Source organism: Pongo pygmaeus, chromosome 4 (genome assembly GCF_028885625.2).
Source record: "Pongo pygmaeus isolate AG05252 chromosome 4, NHGRI_mPonPyg2-v2.0_pri, whole genome shotgun sequence".
NCBI lineage: Eukaryota > Metazoa > Chordata > Mammalia > Primates > Hominidae > Pongo > Pongo pygmaeus.
In genome coordinates, this window is record NC_072377.2 from 83,723,185 (window position 1) to 83,745,445 (window position 22,261).

The following is a 22,261-nucleotide window of genomic DNA, read 5'->3' on the forward strand; positions in this document are numbered from 1 at the left end:
GATCTCTTTCAAGTCTTACTCCCGTACCTTTAAACTGTCACACGGAATCTTTGGTGACAGAGGAATAGAGGTGGGCAAGCAGGGCGTTTGGAAACCATACTGAAAACAAATTATCCATAAAGCACAGATTCACCAGCCTAGAAATGGCTCTGTCTGGATGGATTCCTTGAGATGTGTTTTATTTCCATTAAAAACACAAAAACTTTCAAACTTTCACTGTGTCTCAAAATGATAGAGAAAAAAAATCAGCGTTTCAAGTATTCAAGAAAAGCTTGAAGAAATAAAAGAAACTCGCTGCTCTCTGGGCCACTTTAGGAGGCAGAGCGTTCCTGGAGAACTTCAGGATTCATTCGCAAGGGAACCCAAGGTGGGCGTTCAAAGCCGATCCAAAGGATGTTCTTCTTTTTAGAAAACAAAAGGAGCGCAAGGGGTGGGGGACTGAAGGTGCCCAAAGCTGGTGGGTCAGTGTCACTTTCTTCCTCCCTTTCGCCCCTTTCCTCCCGCTCCTTTCTCCCCTGTGGCCCCGAGTGCCTCTGCTCAGCACCCCTTTCTCTCCAGCCCCGACTGCCCATCTTCGCCCCTACTCTCGCGCGTCGGGGCCGTGTCTACACCCACCCCAGGACCTGGTCCGTCCAGGCTCCTTCCCATCCTTACACCCGCGCCTTTCTCCCTGCGGCCCCGGCTCTCGGCTCCAGCTGCCCAGCTCTTCCCAGGACAGGGGATCCCGCCAAGGGGGCCGCCCCTGTCCCGGCCCTCCCCCGCCCGGCCGCACCATAAAGCGCCCGGCCGCTGCCGCTGCCGCAGAGCCTAGCAGCCAGCTCCCCAGCACCGCGCGGCCGGGACGCGAGCGCGCCCCCGACGGCAGCCCGGACGCCGAGCATGGGTCACCTGCGCCGCCGGCCCGGGCCCCGACCGAGGTTCAACGCACGGCCCGGGGACCTCCAGGCGGGGCCGACGCCGCCGTCGCCCCCGGCCTCGCGGGGAGCAGGAAGAGCCAACATGCTGGCCCCGCGCGGAGCCGCCGTCCTCCTGCTGCACCTGGTCCTGCAGCCGTGGCTAGCGGCCGGCGCCCAGGCCACCCCCCAGGGTAAGTGGGCTCCGGTCGGGCCCGGAAGCGCCGGGCACCGGGTGCCCCATCTGCTGAGTGAGTGGAGGGACCTGCTTGGCCCTGTGCTCCTGGGGCCTTGCTCAGCCCCTCTCTGTCCCTCCCGGGCCCAATCAAAGCATATTGTGATTGGAGGTAGTGATTAGTCTAGAATTTTCCGAAATTCGATTATCCAATGATGAGAACAATTGCCTAAATACGGGATGCAAAATTCTTTCAGACTATGCAAAGACGTGGGGTTGCCTTCAAAACTTGCTACACGGCCCTAAACCTCTTAACATGTTAGGCTCTGGTGTAGGGTGAATTCCGGGTCCTGCACCCTGTGCCGGTTCCCTCCAGGCAGCCTTGCTCCCTAAATCCTTCCTCAGGCAGAGCGATGTTCGCCCAGAGTCTGCTCTTGACATCCCTGAGAAAGACGCAGAATTACTCTACTTGCCCTGCCACCTGCATTTTCTGCTCTGACTTTGCTTGAACGACAAAAAGAAAGTTTCTTTCAAGGGTTGGCTTGATGTCTTAATTTCTGAGGTAAATAGGAAGGGCTGAGAAACTGGTCTTTTTCACTGAAATCAGTTCTTTGCAGCAAGATGGATGCAGCTGGAGGCCATTTTCCTAAGTGAATTAAGGCAGGAACAGAAAAGCAAATACCATGTTCTCACAAGCGGGAGCTAAACAGTGGATACATATGGACATAAAGATGGAAACAGTAGACACTGGGGACTCCAAAAGTAGGGGGGAGGGTTGGGAAGACTACCAATTAGGTACTACGTTCACTGGGTGATGTGTTCACTAGAAGCTCAAATCCCACCGTATGCAATACACCCATGTAACAAACTTGCACATGTACCCCCGAATCTATAATTTAAAAAGAAAAAAGAAAGAAATTCGTCTTTTTCTATGAAACGGTAAAAATTCAATAAATAATGTGAAAAGATACTTGGACAATCCTCAAACCTCTTGGTGAAATGGGGTGAAATAGCCATTGGGTAGAAAGCAGTTAAACAGATTTTTTTTGTAAAGACCAAAAGGAAGACATGATTTAAGCAAAGAAAGATCTTAGGGCCGTAACTGGCCCTAACTGGTCAGGGGTGAGCTTCATCTGTTTGAACTTGGTGCCTGGGTTGATTTGTTACTGACTGTGGAAGTAAAACTGGAAGAAACACACAACTTGAAGTAAAAGTTGTTTTTCCTCTTGTAGCCAGAGCAAAGACTGCCTATGAGGGCGTTCTCAACTTCCCTGCCTCCCGCTGCTGGAATCACCCATTTAAACTGCATTTCGCCAAATAACTCATTTTTATTCCAGACCAGACAACCAGAATTGTGGTTTCAGGGGTTAGAGTACTGCTAACTTTTAGTTTGTGTTGAAATATTTGAAATGCTGTAGCCCGTGCCCCATACTTCTAGGAAGGTAAAAAAGGAAGCTTTTAAACACTTCAAAAGTCTTATTGTGATGATATTTGGCAAGTTTGAATTTATTTGTTATTTTTTTAAATTATTTGTGATTTTTTTTTGTGTTATATACATTCTTGACTTTTGAACATACAGCTTTATGGTGTGCCTTAGTTATGTCTCAGACATACCTGACCATTTTATGGAGATTTGAACTCGGCCTATACAACCTAAATTATCTGGGTAATTTAGTTGCTGTAGATGATCTGATTAAGTTAAGTTTCTGATAGATTCCTTTATTGCATTATCTAGTCTGCAATTATCAGGCTTAATAGGATAATTTGATTATCTCCTTCCTCTGAGCTTCATTGCTAGTCTTAAATTAGTATATATTCAATTTACATACCATAGTAGCTGCGCTCACTGGTAGCAGTAATTTCACCTCTAACAGTAGAGGGTTGTGCTTTGATCCTGGCACTTTTACTAAAACATAATAACATTAATAGAAAATGGTGGTGTCTCATTTCCTTTTCAAAACACTCTCTATGTTCATTACTAACTAATCCCATCTCTGCCTCTTGAGAGAGATGCAAATGAATTGGACGAACCATAGATTGAAATACCGCAAGTTTAGCTTGAGTTACATCATGAACCTGATCATAGTCAAAGCAAGAATCAAGAGTACCAAGAGTTTTGTTTTGAAGGTAGTTCCCATACTTTAAACACATATCTCTTTTCTGAAGATGTTTTGTCCTGAATGGAACTTTAAAACGTATTGCCTAATTTCCCTATGCCCTCATTAGTGGAAATGTAAAGTTTCCAATTCTCTTGAAAATTAAAAAATCCAATTTCCCTTTTGAAATGCAGTAGGCAACAGTGTTTATGGTTTAGGGATATAGGCACTAAGAGGAACACAGTAAATATTCTGCTTTCCAACGTGTCTCATTAATTTCATTATTGTGTAAGGACCCCTGGTACATGTGAAAAATACAATATAGATCCAGTTTGAAGACAAATTGTCTTTTAAAAAGGGTAGATATTCTTGAGTAACTAGGTTTTTGCCTGTTTGCTTTAGAACTTTTATTCATTCTTTTCTTATTACAAAAGCAATACCTGCCCATTGTAGAAAAGATAAAAGTTAGATAAGCAAAAAATCAAATAAAAAGAAAAGAGGAAATTTAAAACTTATATTTATGCAACCCGGGGATAGCTTCTATTAACATTAACATGTTGTTGTATTGTCTTTCATTTCAAATCTTTTTCTATGCAAAAATATATTTCAAATGGAATTATGTTATACATATAGTTTTAGAATCCTATTTTCTTAATGTATCATGAACATCTTTTCACATCTGTAAGTATTCAGCTACATTTTAAAAATAGGTAGTGTTCTGCTTTTTGGAAGAATCAAAATGTATTTAGCCAGGGTTGTAATATAGAACCCTTAAGTTGTTTCTGGTTTTGATATTGTAAATAATAATTTATTGAACAAGTGCAAGTGTCACAGGATGGTTTGGGATGATTTTAACCATCCCCTCAATCTCAGCCAAGCCCTTCTTTTTTTTTTGCTAAGGACAGTTAATGTTTTCATAGCAAAATGCTGTGCCAACAGAGCTCAGGTTTACTTCTCTTCCAATTAGATTTTCACCTAATTCTTTCCTAAATAGAAATTCTAGAATTACCACTAGTGTCTAATATTCTTGTACCTAAATCATTTACCATGTTATCCATTATTTCCCTAGGATAAATTCCCATAAGTAGAATTGCTAGATCAAAGAGCACATATGTTTTAGGGCCTTTGATACTGTTGTTTAAACTGTATTCAAAATGTTTATACTAGTTTAAATGTTACACAGTGGTACAGAGAGTGCCCATTTCCCTGAACCCTCACGAGCAGTTGAGTACTGTTGTATTTACTAGTTTTCCAATCCGATGGTGAAAACAATATGCTATTGTTTAAGTTAGCAACTCCTGCATCATTAGATAAATACATGAACATTTATTTATATACTTAATGGTCATTGTAATTCTTTTTATGTAAATTGCCTTTTCATATTCCTTGCCCGTTTTTCTATTAGGATGCTTATCATTTTATTGATTTGTAAGAACTCTTTATCAATTGTCAATATTACCCATTTAATAACCAGATTATTATATCCAAGAGACAGCTGTAGGTGCTGAAGTTTCTGCAGCCTATGGAATTGTTCAAATGATATTTGCATGTGCTAATAGATACACTAAATAACTTCCACTGAGTATTACCCAAATTTGGCCTTTGCCTTTTAAATGACTCTGGGCATACTCTCTCATAGCTTTCATAAATATTACAAAGTTTGTGAGAGAAAGTACTGCTTGCTTGATCAAAACCAACTTATACAAATACAAATGCAGATTCTGATTTTTGTAGACCAATTCTATCAGTCAAGATACAGTCAAGAAACAGAAACCACATCATTTTGTTTTGTTTTATTTCCATGTTGAGATTTTTTTAAACAGAGAAATGCTGGAGAATTGTAAAGGCACAAAGGGAACACTTAGGTCTCACAAAGGTAGCAAATTATTTTCTACCAGCACATCTACCACCATATCCATGTTTTCTGCTGCATTTCCTGTCATTTGTCATTGACCAGGAAAACACAATTGGCTCTGGTCCTGGAGGTGCCTATGGGACTCCGTGACAGAAATTCACTGCTTGGGGACATCAGTAAAGCAATGGCTTGGATGCTTTCACCAGTCCCCCTTGTACTTTAAGCCTTTAGTGCTTTTCCTGGTGGGCATTTTCAGAGCTACTTGTTCAGCCAAACCCAATTTTGTGTTTGCAAATTCAGTCCTCTCTTGAGGGCTATACCCAGTGATGAATATTGTGCTGTATTTCTTCTGGCTCAAATGTCCAGCCACTATAAAAGTGACAGGGAAGAACTGGTGAGTTTGGCAATATGGAAGAGGGATTACAAGATTAGTTTACATTACTTTGTAGCTTACTGTCAAATTGCCCCCCCCCGCAAACAAAGAAACCCTGTTTTCCCCACAATTGAATCTTTCACTTATACCCCTTCTCCCTTCTTCCCAGTTTTTGACCTTCTCCCATCTTCCAGTCAGAGGCTAAACCCAGGCGCTCTGCTGCCGGTCCTGACAGACCCCGCCCTGAATGATCTCTATGTGATTTCCACCTTCAAGCTGCAGACTAAAAGTTCAGCCACCATCTTCGGTCTTTACTCTTCAACTGACAACACTAAATATTTTGAATTTACTGTGATGGGACGCTTAAACAAAGGTAAGAAAATTTGCTGAAATTATTTTCTTAAAAATCTCCTTTTTCTATTCCAGGATTAGGGGTATACTGTCTTTGAGATGGTTTCCTTGTACAATTATAATTCTCACTCACTAGTCATTTCAGTTTTTAATACTGAATTCTTCTTACTGTACATTTACCTATATTGGTGGGGGGGGGGGGCAGTTCAGGAAGAAAGTGACATTGGGCGAAAAAAAGAATTGCTGTGACCAAGATGCCTTTTGACATTGTCTCATCCTCGTGTTATTCTGAATCCAGTTCTGGAACAGACAGGACAAGGGACAATTCAGCCATTATCTTAGGCAGCTCAGGCTGTTATAACAAAATACCATAGGCTATTTGGCTTAAGCAATAGACATTTACGTCTCACAGTTCTAGGCAGTGATAAGTCTAAGATCATGGTGCCATCTCAGTCCATTTTGTGTTGCTATAAAACACTACCGGAGACTGGGTAATTTATAAAGAAAAGAGATTTATTTAGCTCACAATCCTGCAGACTGGAAGTTCAAGGGCATGGCCCTGGCTTCTGACAAGGACTTTCTTGTGTCACAACATGGTGGAGAAGGTCAAAGGGGGAGCAGACACATGGGAAGAGGAGAAAACCTGAGGGGCATCCTAGCTTTATAATAACCCACTCTCTCAAGAACTAATCCATTCCCTTGAGAACTAATCCATTTTCACAAGAGCTGAAACTCACTGTCTCGAGAACAGCATCAAGCCATTCATGAGAGATCCAACCCCATAATCCATATGCCTCCGACAAGGCCCTACCTCCCAACACTGCCACATTGGGGACCCAATTTCAGCACGAGTTTTGACAGGGACAGACATGCCATATCCAAACCATACCACCCGCAGATTTGGCTTCTCGTAAGGGCCCAGTTCCTGGATTGTAGATGGTCATCTGTTTATTGTGTCCTCACATGATGAAGACAGACAGTAAGCTCTCTTTTGTCTCTTCTTATAAGGTCACTATTCCCATCATGAGGGCCACACCGTCAGGACCTCATCTAAACCTAATCATCTCCCAAAAGCCCCACCTCCAAATACCATCACACAGGAGATTAGGAGTTCAGTATATGAATTTGGTGGGGCGGGAGGAAGGGGACAGATACAAACATTCAGCCCATGACAGCCACCCCATACTATTCTTATGTTCCTTTTGAAGCCAGTGCTCAGTAGACCTAGCTCCTAGCTCCTTAAGCACCTACCTGGCCATGATGGAAAGAATATACCTCAACCAGTAGAACAGGATGAATAGGGCTCTTTTCTACCTGTGCGTGCCAATTTACACAGGCCTGTCACTGGTTTGATCCCTCTGCTGTCATTTGTTTTGTTGCCGTAGTGAGTTACTATAAGCACTGAGAAGTGAGTCCCAAAGAAAATGGTCACTATTTTTCATTGCCTTCTCCTCCACTCCTTCCCCGGGGGACAACACCTGTTCCTGTTTATTAAGGAATGTGACAGATGCGTGTTCCTGCTGCTTCATGTATTTAATAAAATAGGAGGGCTGGTTCTTCTGGCTGGGTTTTATGTTTATTTCAGTTTGCTTTACAAAGCAGACACTTCCTAGTGCTTCAAACTCTCTCTTAGATTATACTTGTGATTGTACACTTAAATCTGTAGGCATTAGGAAATGAAAGAAGTTTCTAATTCTTAACTTTCATAGGACTCTAAAGTTAAAAGTATAAAGGAATGGGACTTTAACCCCTTCTTTTCTGTCAGATTCCAACGTGCTTCTTGCCTGCTTCCACTCTACTCCCAAGTCTGCTTTCTCTGTATGTGCCTCACAGCCTGTCAGGGGCTGTGAGGAGGTGTCAGATAATAAAGTGAGTCTGAGGACATGGCCAGCAGGTGGGTCAACCATTCCTGTCCCCCTTTTCCCATCTTCAGCCCTAATGAGGGGTGATTCTGCCCATGTCTCTGCCTTGAATCAAACAGCCCCATTTTGCCTAGCATCTGTTGAAGGAACTGCTCATCTTCTGACAACCCAGCTACTCAGTTTGTGATCTGTAATAATCACCGTTCTTCATCTGTGGATCAGCAGCTTCTCCTAACCTGTCTATTTCAGAGACATTGCAAAGATTTTTCTTTTGGTTCATCCAGCTTAATGGCCAGAAGTTCCTCTGCAGAGTAAAAAACTGCTCCGAGCTTTCACCCTCACTGCCTCTCACCCTCTATTTCTAAATTGGCCAGTATGTGTGAGCCCATTGTGGAAAGTCTGTGTTGCTGGGAAACACAAGGAAGCAACTTCCCCTGAACTGATCCTTTCAGTTTGTATAGGCAAGAGTAACACTGGATTTAATGGGCAGTAGGTAGAGGGTAAGGGGATCGTTAGCATGTTTCCTCTGAAGAATCACCAGTAATGTGAGTCAGCTGTAAATACCAGTTGATCAAAAATTTTAGGGGCTGTAATCCCAGCACTTTGGGAGGCTGAGGCAGGCAGATCACCTGAGGTCAGGAGTTCGAGAGCAGCATGGCCAACATGGAGAAACCCCATCTCTACTAAAAATACAAAAATTAGCCAGGCATGGCAGTGTGTGCCTATAGTCACAGCTACTCTGGAGGCTGAGGCAGGAGAATCACTTGAACCCAGGAGGCAGAGGTTGCAGTGAGCTGAGATTGCGCCACTGCACTCCACACTTCAGCCTGGGTGACAGAGCGAGACTCTGTCTCAAAAGAAAAAAAAAATTAGGGGAAAAGATGAAAGGGTTGAGATGAAGAACTGAAAGATGAACATCTCCGTACCTTCCAACCTATTAGGAAAGATAAATTGTTCTTAGAAACTATGGGGGCAGAAGAAGTCCTGGAAGAATCTAGAAATGAGAATTCTCATAAGGCAAAGAGGGATTTATGCTATTATTAGAGCTTGAAGAGTTGAAGAATGACACAGAGAAGTTGTTTCGCTGGAGCAGTCAGAAAAAATACGAAGATTTGCCAGCACTGGTGAATATAAAAGTTTCAGGAAGGAGAAGTCCATTCTGACTGGAACAATAAAAAGAAGTCACTGGGTCCATCAGATCCAAGGAAAAGACAGAGCCTGTGGTTAAGACTCCCCACTGCAGTGTTCAGTGGTGGCCATGCTGGCTTGACATAATTCTCCCTACAACCCTCCATAAATTATCTACCTGGACATGGTAGGCTCCAGACAGCATTCATCTGGCCAAGGTTCAGCTGATCTCCTCTTTTGCTGATTTATGTGGAAAATGGTGAAACAGAAGAAATCCAAATGGATCTCTACTGACTTAAAACACCTGAGTAGGAAATAAAATACACCCTTCCCTCCATTAAAGTCCAGGACTGGGAGATGAAGGAGGGTGACTACACAGCATCAAAGAGCAGAATTTCGTCATCTGGGCCTCATATGACCTCCTCAAACAAATTAAAATGTAGCTAATGAAGACTGCAAAGAAAGAGTTTGCCACTGAGCTCTCTGCTTCTACTCTCACCCTCTCCAAGTCAGCCTACCCCAGGCCACCTCATTACTGTTCACAAACATAATTTAGATCAAGATACATCTGACCTCTGAGACCTCTAGTGGCCCCCTTTCCAAACTGAATAATGTACCTATGTCTCAGCGAGGCATTCGGGGCTTTCACTCTGCATGGCCCCAAGCAGCCTTTCCAGTTTATCCCTCATTCCAACCTCCATGCAGCCTGAGCTTCACCAAGATAGGCTATTGCCATTCCTTGGGGCTGCGCGTGCTGCCTCTCCTCCATCCTTTTGTTCTTGCTGTCTGCTCCCTCGACACATATCCTACATCACCTCTCGACACCCAAATCCTACACATTCAAGACCCATCTCCAGCTCCTTCTGATACTCTTTCTAATATGACTTTGTACAGCTTAAGGAAGACATTCATCTTAGCTCACCTTGTACTTGAATTACTTCTAGGTCTTCTCTCCATTTAGTTGGGAGCTCCCTTGAGACAGGGACTATACAGTCCTTATCTTTGCATCTGCCGCAGCACCTAGCAAGGTGCCTTGTACATAGAAGTGGTTCATGGACAGATTGAAAAGAATAAATGGAGGCTGAGAAGAGTAGACTTGTTTGTGAAAAATGACATACACCATTGTGAAATTCTGGGATTCCACAGTATCTGACACATAGTAGGTAATAAAAAAAATTATTTATTTATTTATTGAGACAGAGTCTTGCTCTGTCACCCAGGCTGGAGTGCAGTGGCTGGATCTCGGCTCACTGCAGCCTCCGCCTCCTAGGTTCAACTGATTCTCCTGCCTCAGCCTCCCGAGTAGCTGAAACTACATGTGCGCACCACTACACCCAGCTAATTTTTCTATTTTTTTAGTAGAGATGGGGTTTTGCCATATTGGCCAGGCTGGTCTCAAACTCCTGGCCTCAAGTGATCCTCCTGTCTTGGCCTCCTAAATTGCTGGGCTTACAGGTCTGAGCCACCGCACCCAGCCAAAAAAAGATTTTTTTTTTAATGAATAAATGTTGAAGGCCTTTTGGAATAGGATGTAAGAGGATCCAGGTAGTATTTCTGGTAGAAGTGGTCTGCCAGGTTATTAGTAATGCAGACTTTAAATCTTGATAGAAATCAGCATCCTGCAGAAACCACCTGGCTGGATAGAAGATATGGCTGATGCTCTTCTAGTATCTGGCATAAAAACAACTTTCCAATTTGTATCCTGAGTTTGAGTCACAAACTGCATCACTATGAATACATCTCTGAATCTCTCTTAGCCCTGGTTGATTGCCTATAAAATGGGGATAATAATAGCTACCTCACAGGCTGGTTGCAAGAACTGAATTATATAAGGTATAATAACTTTCTTCAGACTATATGAGGCTCAATAAAATTTTCATACTCTTAAACAGTATTAGAGAAAGAGAGATTTCCACTATTTAGGCAACTGTTTTCTAATGATGATGGTTTGGTGAACTCTTGGCTTGCCTTGATGACAATTTCACCTTCAGAAAAAGAAAACAAGAAGAACTGCTTCTTTAGTCTTAGTATGATTGTCTCAGAACAACTTGGTGCTGTGAAGTGAAGGAAACTCAAAGTGTTTGCTGTAATGACCAGAGAGTGTCAGTGAAACTCCTTAGCCTAAGGATAGGACATGTCAGATAGTTCAGAGTAGTGGTTCTGAAGCTTGCAAGCTAAAGAGAAATATAGATTAAGAGAGATGGTAGAGCTTAAAAAATAAAATTTTAGACCCAATAATAAGTGGAAAAAATGAGGGGCCTCAAACATTAATAATAATATTTATGGAGTCTTTTTTTGTTTTTCTTTTGAGACAGAATTTCGCTCTCGTTGGCCAGGCTGGAGTGCCATGGCGCGATCTTGGCTCACTGCAACCTCCGCTTCCCGGGTTCAAGTGATTCTCCTGCCTCAGCCTCCCAATTAGCTGGGATTACAGGCATACGCCACCAGACCCAGCTAATTTTTGTATTTTTAGTAGAGACAGGGTTTCTCCATATTGGTCAGGCTGGTCTCAAACTCCCGACCTCAGATGATCTGCCTGCTTTGGCCTCCCAAAGTGCTGGGATTACAGCCGTGAGCAACCACGCCCGGCCCTATGGAGTCTTTTTAATGTACTAGGACTGTGTTAAAAGCTCAAAGCCTATTTCCCCTTTTAACTTTAACAATATTCCTATGAAATGCCCTTGAATTAGCTTAATTTTAAAGTGGTCATATGCAGAAGATGGAAAGAATTTTAAAATTTGACACAAAACTATAATAATTAGGACAAAAAAGCTAAAACCTAATTGAGTCAAAGTTGGTGATTCACACATAAGATAATAAAATGGATGTTTTTAGCCATGTTCAGAATAAGATATGGAAGATATGGAAGAAATAAGCCTACCTCCTGGCATAGGTAATGGGAGATTAACAGGTGATGGAGGTAAGTCATAGATGGCTCTTTTGTTTCTGTCTTACCCATCAAGGGGAATGTTCTTCAAATTGTCAAGAACAGTTAAAAGAAAACAAAAATCCAAGCTAGATGAGGAGATAGCAGAAAAACGCCCACTCTCTTTAGTGAGATTAACTATTCAGGTGCAGATGAATTACACATTGGGATATTTAGTGAAGAAAGTGATAGTAGAGCCACTGTTAGTATCATTTAGAAATCATGGAGAACAGAAAGGTCCTAAAAGACAGGACAGGCAAATGTTTCCATTTTTATAAAGAAGAGAAGGGTGGATTCTGAAAACCACAGGCTACTGAAATTTAGGACAGAACTCCAGAGGGTTATATGATTATTCATGTATTTTGGGATTGCCTAGAAAAGAAATCTGGGATTTTTTTTTAAGACAAAGTGGATTTACTAAGAATAAATCATGTCAAATTTTTTTTTCAGTAAAGTTTCAAAGCTGATAGATAAAAAAACATGCTGTGAGCGTAATGTATCTGACTTCAGAAAAGAATTGGATGAAGTCGCTTATTATACCTTTCTAAATAATATAAAAAAGAATGAGCTAGATAATAAGTACCGCTAGGGGTTGATAAGTCACTGTATAGCAAATTATCTAGTGGTTTTTGACAGGGCTCTGTCTTGGGTATTGAACTGTCCAACATGTTAGTGACTTGAGCAAAGACAACATTTTATCATGTTTGCAATTCAAAGCTAGAAAAGAGTTGAACATGTTGGATGCTATCATTCATATTTACAAAGTCCTACCAGATAATACAATGGGCCAAAATCAATCAGATGAAATTTAACAAGAATAAATGTAAAGCTATCAACTAGGAGTGAAAAGCAAATTGCAGAAGTTCAGGATGTGAGACATCTATCCCAAGGGTTCTAATCACCAACAAATCCTAATCAGTGTTGAGGATACTGCCTGACACATAATGGATACTCAAAAATGTTTGCCGAATGAATGAATGAACAGATAGTGTGATGCAACTGTTTATAAAAAGCTCCTTACATTTTAGATTTCATTAGTGCATACATATGGCCAGGTTAAGGAAGCTAATAGTCCCACTTGTACTCTTAATTGTCCAGGCCACATCTAATACTGTGTCTAGTCCTGGACACATTTCACAGGGACACTGTCAAGTCAAAGATTACCTTGAAAAGAGTCACCAAAAGAGCACCTATCTGGACCCCGTTTTTTTGTTTTGTTTGGTTTTGTTTTTTGTTTTCTGTTTTTTGTTTTTACCACATTTAAGTAGAAAAGTTAAAGGAACTAGAGAAATGAAGGAGCCAGACAGAAGACATGAAAAATATGAAAATTGCCTTATAATATTTGAAAAAAGGACTAGGTGCAGTGGCTCATGCCTGTAATCCCAGCACTTTGGGAGTCTGAGGCAGGAGTATCACTTGAGCCCACACATTCAAGACCAGTCTGGGTAAAAAATTAAGAATAATTTTTTTTTTTTTTTTTTTTTTTGAGACAGAGTCTCACCCTGTTGCCCAGGCTGGAGTGCAATGGCACGATCTCAGCTCACTGCAGCCTCCACCTCCCAGGTTCAAGTGATTCTCCTGCCTCAGCCTCCTGAGTAGCTGGGGTTACAGGCAGGCGCCACCACGCCCGCCTAATTTTTTTTGTTGTTGTTGTTATCCTTAGTAGAGATGGGGTTTCACCATGTTGGCCAGGCTGTTCTCAAACTCCTGACCACGTGATCCACCCACCTCGGCCTCCCAAAGTGCTGGGATTACAGGCATGAGCCACTTTGCCCAGCCAAAAATACATTTTTTTAAAAATTAGCCTGGCTTGGTGGTACATGCCTGTAGTTCCAGCTACTCAGGAGGCTGTGGCAGGAGGATCACTTGAGCCCAGGAGTTTGAGGCCGCAGTGAGCCGTGATCACGCCACTGCACTCTAGCCTGGGCTACAGGGCAAGATCTTGTTTCAAAAAAATGAAAATAATTAAAAATAATTTTTAAATAATATTTGAAAAATGTCATTTGGAATGAAGATCAGACTAAATCTCTCTCTAGCTCTGAAGAGTAAAATTAGGATCCATTGGTAGAAGACAGAGGAAACAGATATTGGCTCTGTATTAGGAAAATCTTGGAGAGTGATCCAAAAGTGAAATGGACTTCTCTGCAAAGTAATGAGTTCCTTGTTATTGGAAATGTGCTGGTAGAGGCTGCACTTTTATTGAAGGAATTTGTGAAGTGAGATATTAAGCAGGATGACTTATAATGCTAATATTTTGTCATTCTACCAAGGCTAGAGAAGTTTCATGGGCGCTTAAGAAATTGCTTTGCAGCTCTTTCCTGTAACATGACCTTGGGCTTCTGTGCACACTCACAGCTTTGTTGTCTACTAGATAGTTGCATACTATGATGAATCTCATACTTTTTCAAAACATAAAGTCTTCTGCAGATGTTTAGCATAATTGCTGTGTTTCCTTTCACTAGATAGATGTGTGTGTGTGTGTGTGTATACTCTGTAAACTTTACATTTGTTCAAATTGCCATAAGAAAACTTTGAAACAGACTGCATTTATCACAGCTAGGAGTCACCCAGAGTACTTTCAGAAAAAGCAATTTGCTGATTTACCTTTTACATGTATTTCCAAAGCACTAAAGTTACAAAGACCTAGTGTATAGGGCATGAAGATAAATAAGCAAAGGCAAACAAGAATATCCATCACAAGAGACATCAATGTCAAGGAGGCAATTTTTAAATGTACAATTATTTAAAAAGAAGAGGAAAGGTTGACAATGATGGCTTCCATCATATGTTTAAAAGTGCCAAAGAGCAAAGCCATTTGCCAAACAAAGCAAAGAGCTCCAGACTACCTTTGTGAGTTTGCTGCCTGCAGGCCAGGCCACTCTGGACTCCTTTGCCCAAGCAGACAAAATATTATCATTTCTAGTTCTTTAAAGCTGGCACCCTGCTTCATAACTTTGACATTCAACATATCATAATATTTTTGACTACCAGGTCCACTTTTCAAAAAGCATCTTTTGAAAATTCTTTCTGAAGATAGCAATATTTCAAATCTTCATTGCCTGGGCTTGCTTTTTCATCTCCTGCCAGCCACTGAAATCGTATTTAATCAGACTAGGCTATGTGGTTCCTGTGTCCGGCTGGTCCCAAGCATGGAAATGTAGCTTTTGGACAGTGCCGTAAAATCAGGCACTCCTGAGTAGCTGGGGTTACAGGCAGGCGCCACCACGCCTGCCTAATTTTTTTTGTTGTTATTATCCTTAGTAGAGATGGGGTTTCACCATGTTGGCCAGGCTGGTCTCAAACTCCTGACCAAATTGTCAATTACACAAAGATGCCAAATTTAGAGGGAAAGGATTTATATAACCAACAAAGTGTTCCACATTTTAAAAAAGACATAATTGTGAGTAATAAAAGTTAGAGTGGACACACTCTATTTTATCTATTTTTTTCACTTCATAAGTAGTTGTAGTGGTGCCCTCAGATACTGTGGGATGCGGGAAAATCGGTAAGATATAGACTTGGCAGCATGAAGGGACTTAAGGTGGTGGGAAGATTAGGGCCAGTCCTGGGATAAGGAGTTGAAACGTTATTTAGAATCCACTGGGGAGTTATTGAAGGATTTCATTTGTTTGCTTGCTTTGAGGAGGCAATAACTTGATCAGAACAGTCCTATAAGAAGTTCAATCTCTCAGTCCAAAAAGTCCATGCAGAAAGAGACCTAAAGTAGGAAGGGGAGTCAGGAATCTAACAGAGCAGCCCAGAGGTGGAGCAGAGTCAGAGACACCGTTTGAGATCCGAGCACCCGCTGACTGACAGCCTTCAGTTCCAATCCAATCTACACTGCATTCTGGGTACTAACCCTGCACGATAACCAGCTGCAATCGCCAAGAAAACCTGTGCAGCTGGTGATGAGTGAAAACCGAGGATGCGAACTCAATGTGCTGCAGCTGAAGAAACAGAGCTGTACCTGGAACCGCCCGGTGGGTTCACCTTACCCGCTGCCTACACAGAACCCATTTATCAAGACAGGGGAATTGCAGTGGAGAAAGGGTAGAGCTGGCTATGTGGGAGCTGGCTATGTGGGAGACCAGAATTTTATTATTACTCGAATCAGTCTCCCCAAGCATTCAGGGATCAGAGTTTTTAAAGATAATTTTGCAGGTAAGGGCTTGGGAATTGGGGAGTGCTGATTGGTCTGGTTGGAAATGAAATCATAGTGGGTCGAAGTTAGGTTTTCTTAATGTCTTCTCTTCCTGGGTGTGATGGCAGAAATGATTGGGCCAGATTACTGGTCTGGGTGGTGTCAGCTGATACATCCAGTGCAGGGTCTGCAAAATATCTCAAACACTGATGTTAGGCTTTACAATAGTGATGTTACCCCCAGGAGCAATTTGGGGAGGTTCAGACTCTTGGAGCCAGAGGCTGCATGACCTCTAAACTGTAATTTCTAATCCTGTAGCTAATTTATTAGTCTGCAAAGGCAGACTGGTCCCCAGGCAAGAAGGGGGTCTTCGGGAAAGGGCTGTTATCAATTTTGCTTCAGAGTCAAACCATCTACTGAATTCCTTCCCAAAGTTAGTTCGGCCTATGCCTGGGAATGAACGAGGAAAGCTTAAGTGTTAGAAGCCAGATAGAGTCGGTTAGGTCTGATTTCTCTCACTGTCATAATTTCCTGAGTTATAATTTGGCAAAGGCAGTTTCATACCCAGTGACTGTTTTCCTGAGTGCTCTCCAGGGTGGTGGCTAGGCAGAGGTGTGGTCGAGCTGGGAGGTGGGATGGTTCCAGCCTCAGGGGCCTGGCTTCTTCTTCCTTCCTGGAGGGACAAAATGGTCATCTTCCTCCCTCTGTAGTGTTTTCCCCTGCGTTTTGCTCCTTCTGCTATGTGTGGATGTGTTGGGATAAGATAGGGCAAGATGAGCACCGGGAAAGGGGGCTGGCAAGAGGAAGGGAACCCTGTCTGTTCTCTTCCCCTTCCCGATGATGCTGCCTCTGGAGAAGGTGAGGAAAACTCACACCCAACAGGCTGCAGGCTCCTGGGGCCAGAGCTTTCTGCTTTTTCCAGACTCCATATGAGTGATGTGAAAACGTTGAGTTTCCTGAGCCTGCTTGCCCTCTGGGTAGTCTAACTGCTCTGATGATAAAATAAGTGTAGAGGCACTGAAGTAAAGAATTTGCAATAAAAAAGAAAATGAAAAATGGAAGCCATAAGAGAAATGAGTATCAGATCAAGTGTGAAGAATGGGAAATGTCAAGGCACTTGATAATTTTTCTGCTAACAAACAGACATTGTGAAGGTGGAAGTTTCCATGGTTTTCCTTGCCTGCGTTTTCTTTTGCTATTGTCATGAGATCTAGGGGCATGAGGGATTTGTCATTTTAGTGTTACATTGCAACAAAAAGCAAGGCAGAAGTACAGAATCCACTTAAATGAGAGTATGAACACAATAGGAGGTTTTGCTACCTGGAATTAGATGTTGAATTGCTGCTGTCTAAACTTTATTTTCTATATAAAAAGCTTTAAATACAGTCATTTAATTATTCATTGAAAGTTTGTATTAACAACATTTAGTGTGCACCTGCTATATATAAAGTATCCCACTAGGTACTATTCATCAAATTAAACCCAGCTATTTAGTTATGAAAATAAACCATGGCCCGCATACCCTGTGAAGCCCGTTAAAAGCAGGCGACATGCCCAAGAAAATATGTTTCCTTTGAATTTCACAGAAATCTTAGTTTGAGGAGGAAAAATCGAGAGTTTTTGTTATAAGCCACTATGTGTGTGCTCTGAAACAGTTAATGTAGAGAACAGAGGTAGTGGCCATAACTGAAATAAGGAGATAGTGAGTGAGCGTGTGTGTGACCTAATTCAAGTTTGGTGGTCCAAGTGGTATTTTTCTTGGCCTGTAAAAACTACAGGTATTTGCAAAACTGTTCTAAATAGTAATGTAATAGAAGTTTTTAAAAAATTGAGTTAGTGCATATGTTTGGACTCAATTTCTCCCTCTTTTGGTTACTATATATGGTTCTAATTTCCAGCTGTGCAGTTACTATTGTAAATTCTCAACATTTAAAAACATTTTCAGATACAAATTATTTTTATTGATACATAATTTTTACATATTTAAGGGGTACATGTGAATTCTCAACAATTAATATTAAATAAAAGGAGAAGAATTCTGTTCTATCCCAGATTAGAAATACCTTAGAATTTCTATTTGTGTCTATTTTCCTCCATTCCATTATTTTCTTCCTCTTCATACCACATTTATATACGTCTTAGCATTTATTTATATTTATTTAATACTTTACTTCAGGAAACTTAGTATTGTTCTGGAATCAGAAAGCCCTTCTAGCTAGCCTGTCTTGCCAGGTCTTTCCGATTCTTCTCCCTCAGGAAGCAAGTGGTGGTGACCACGTCGACATAAGAGATTTCCCGTCTGACTCCTCCCACCATCTCTGTAGGTCACAGAACCTCACGCCAACTGGCTGTCTTCAGACTGTGGCCAACTGGCTGTCTTCAGACTGTGGTCAACTGGAAAATCGAGTCAGATTTCAGAAGGGTGGGAAAATGAACCTAGAGAGTCTAATGTGGAGAAAGCCTTAAAATATATCCTTCATGTTCCACAGTAGTAATTATTTTCTTTGGCGATACTGCAACATAAATAGGTATTCTTGGCTAGTTCATCTCTGGGCAGCACCATCTTGGCATTTACACTCTACAGAAAAGGTACCTGAGGAGAAAGATGGTCCAAGTTACTTGCCACAAATCACACAGATTAAGAGCAGCACAGTCTGGGTGTATATGTGTAATATATTTCTTTTTATTATTTTTATATACAAGTAATGGTGGTTTCTTGTAGAAAAGTTAAAACAATGAAGATGAGCAGGAAGAAAAAAATACCATCCAAACACCCAGCAAATAACCATATTAATGTAGACATATTTTCTTCTAATCTTCTAGGTATGTATGTATACATATATGTACATATATATACACATGCACACTTTTTTCTAAACCCATATTGACCTATAACCTCCTTTGTTTTTTACTTAACAAAATACTGGGAATGTCTTTTTGTGTTTTTAATATTCAGCTATTCCATAGTATTCCATTTTATGATTATACTGTAATTTAAGTAGCCAGCCCTCTCCTTTTGGACATGTATGTTGTGCCAAGTGTTGATTACAATAAGTATTTCTGAAATGAACATTTTCATCCATACATCTTGGTGCTGCTTTTTTTTTTCTACAACCCAGGACAGTGCTGAAGTGCTTCTTTTTTGTTCTTTAATTTCCTCAGTTTTAGTTCCTAGAAGTGGCAATGCTGGGCTGTTGGGTTTACACATGTTTAAGGTTCTGATGTATGTGACTAAATTACCCTCCAGAAAAGTTCTACTTTAAGTTCTACTTAAGGCTTTCCCACCCTGGGACAGCTGAAGACTGGCCAGAGCTTTGCAGCTGCAGTGATCTGTTTACTACCTCCCTTATCCAGCAACATTTGCAATTAGCCTCCGACCTTGTTCCCGGGATTGTTTCCGGTGAAAATTAGCCATGCCTGGCTAATTTTTGTATTTTTAGTAGAGACAGGGTTTCACCATATTGGTCAGGCTGATCTTGAACTCCTGACCTCGTGATCTGCCCACCTCAGCCTCCCAAAGTGCTGGGTTTGGGAATGGTACCTGTGGATGCACCTGGAGGCGTGTTTAGACACTAGCTGAAAGCACTTTGGTCTTTCTAGCAAACCTTAGCCAATGGGCTCCACTCACAAAGGGTCAGCTTCCAAGAGCAGATTTTAGCTCAGGGCCTCTTATGTTCAGGACAATAATGGAGTAAAAAAACAAGGCCGAAAACCAGAAGATATGTGGGCTTAAGCAGATATGTGAATAGCTACCCACATAGGAAAAACAAAACAAAACAAAAACAAAAACAGAAAATAAGGTGGGAGTCCTTCTTTTACAACCATGGATACCTTTTCTTTTCTTTCTTTTTTTTTTTTTTGAGACAGGATCGCTCTTTTGCCCAGGCTGGAGTGCAGTGGTTCGATCATGGCTCACTGCAGCCTCAATCCCCCAGGCTCAAGCAATCCTCTACCTCAGTGTCCCAAGTAGCTGGGACTACAAGTATGTGCCACCACACCTGGCCTTTTTTTTTTTTTTTTTTTTTTGAAATGGAGTCTTGTTCTGTCACCCAGGCTGGAGTGCAGTGGTGTGATTTTGGCTCACTGCAACCTCCGCCTCCCAGGTTCAAGCAATTCTCCTGCCTCAGCCTCCTGAGTAGCTGGGACTACAGGCGAACACCACCATGCCTGGCTAATTTTTGTATTTTTAATAGAGACGGGGTTTCATCATATTGGTCAGGCTGGTCTTGAACTCCTGACCTCATGATCCGCCCACCTCGGCTTCCCAAAGTGCTGGGATTACAGGCGTGAGCCACCGCGCCCAGCCTGACCAATTTTTTTAAATTTATTTTTTGTAGAGATGAGGTCTTACTATGTTGCCTAGTTTGATTTCAAACTCCTGAACTCAAGCGATTCTCCCACCTCGGCCTCCCAAAGTGCTTGGATTACAGGCATGAGCCTCTGTGCCCAGCCAATACCTCTTATTATCTGAGCATTGTTAAATTCAGGGATGGGTTGCTGAGGGACGATATGATAGATTACACTCGATTTGATGTGTGCTGACTAAGGCCTGTGCATGCCTAGTATTGCTTTAGTCATGGAATGAACCAACTCAGGTTCAGATTCTAGACCTGCCGCTTCCTATGTCCTTGAGCAAGTGCCTTCACTTATCTGAGACTCACTTTCCTCATCCATAGTTATTCCAATTGCATTTGGTTGCAGTGAGTAGAAATTAAGTATTTAGGCTGGGCACAGTGGCTCACACCTGTAATCTCAGCACTTTGGGAGGCCGAGGCAGGTGGATCGCTTGAGCTCGGGATTTCGAGACCAGCCTGGGCAACATGGCAAAACCCTGTCTCCACAAAAAATATATAAATTAGCTGGGTGTGGTGGCTCACACCTGTGGTCCCAACTAGTTAGGAGGCTAAGATAGAAGGATGACTTGAGCCTAGGAGGCAGAGGTTGCAGTGAGCTGAGATTGTCCCACTGCACTGCAGCCTGGGGGACAGAGTGAGAGCCTGTCTTTAAAAAAAAAAAAAAAAAAAGGGAAGAAATCAAGTATTTAAAGCACCTAAGGACAGCCCCCAGCCCCGTGGTAGTGCTCAGCAAGTGTTTGGTGAATGAATGGATTCATGATCTAAGCTTACATAGAGTTTACTTTGCTTTCAGATGGGGTTCTGCTTGCTCATTGTACGTATCACTATATGAGAATTGTATTGTTTATTTTCAAATTTGCCACATATTGTCTGTTTCTCCATCAACACAAAACATTCTCAGGAGGAGAGTTGGTTCCCAGTGCCTGAAACAGTGCCTAGCACACAGAAGATGGTGAATCAATATTTGTGGTTATTTCTCACTCACATTACGTCCAGCAAACCAGTCTTGTTACCAGGAGGCTGTTCAGCACAGGACACTTATCACACCATTTGTTGACCCTCCACTTCCCCCTCTTCCACTTATCACACCATTGGTTGACCTGTGCTTGCTTCCAGCCATCCTCCGTTACCTGAAGAACGACGGGAAGGTGCATTTGGTGGTTTTCAACAACCTGCAGCTGGCAGACGGAAGGCGGCACAGGATCCTCCTGAGGCTGAGCAATTTGCAGCGAGGGGCCGGCTCCCTAGAGCTCTACCTGGACTGCATCCAGGTGGATTCCATTCACAATCTCCCCAGGGCCTTTGCTGGCCACTCCCAGAAACCTGAGACCATTGAATTGAGGACTTTCCAGAGGAAGCCACAGGTAGGAACCCACAAACCATTCTCTGAAGTGGAAAAATGAGCTGCCAGTGCCTAGGGAGTGCAGAGGAGTGTGCTGAGAAATTCCTGCTGCAGGTCAGTGGGTCTAATGCCGCTTGCACATCAGAATCACCTGGGGAGCTTGAAAAGCAAGTGATGGGGGCTGCCCCTAAGACAAACTGAATCTGAATCTGTCAGGTGGGGCCTAGCGTATTTTTATGCTAGGGGCATCAGCATATTTTTAAAACACCAATTCTGATGTGATGCCAAAATTGAGAGCTTGTGCTTTCAATGATAAGTAGAGACTCTGGATGCAATTGTAACGTTGGAAAGGAAAGGCAAAAGTAAAAATAACTACCTCAGGGTGATGACATTATCTATTTTCAATTTTCTATAATGAAAATAAAAAAGAATGATTGGAAACTGCCAAGCTTTCATAACAGCATTTTCACAGGTCTTGTCAGAACATCCACTAACAAAAGGGAGCTTAGCTTAGCTGCATTTGGTCTTAAGATACCATCACCTCTGTCTTCTGTTTTACTCCATGTTGATGGTATTTTTATTATTCTGTCATTGCACCTGCTGTAGAAATTGCCACATACATTTCTTTTAGAATTTTGTGCTAGGCAGTGCTTTGTTTTCTATAAAGAACTAGTATTCTTTGTCCTTTCCAATAATGTATAACTGGTTAAAGTTCCTGAATTTCATCCGCTATATAAGCCAATGTCAAATCAGTAACTATGTTC

The 22,261-nt window shown here is 42.0% G+C and overlaps 1 protein-coding gene across 2 annotated transcripts in view; it reads left to right on the forward strand.

Annotated features, from left to right (window-relative positions):
• Positions 1-225: 225 nt before the first annotated feature.
• Positions 226-22,261, forward strand: part of THBS4 (thrombospondin 4) — a 48,537-nt gene continuing 26,501 nt past the window's right edge. Inside the window, exons 1-4 of one of the 2 annotated variants that reach the window (XM_054489381.2) lie at positions 270-367; positions 696-1,087; positions 5,562-5,765; positions 21,272-21,519. In XM_054489381.2, the coding sequence (XP_054345356.1) occupies positions 880-1,087; positions 5,562-5,765; positions 21,272-21,519 (660 nt within the window). In that variant the 5' untranslated portion in view covers positions 270-367; positions 696-879. Of the gene's footprint in view, positions 368-695; positions 1,088-5,561; positions 5,766-21,271; positions 21,520-22,261 lie in introns of both variants that reach the window. The other variant, XM_063664942.1, reaches the window with a different exon arrangement.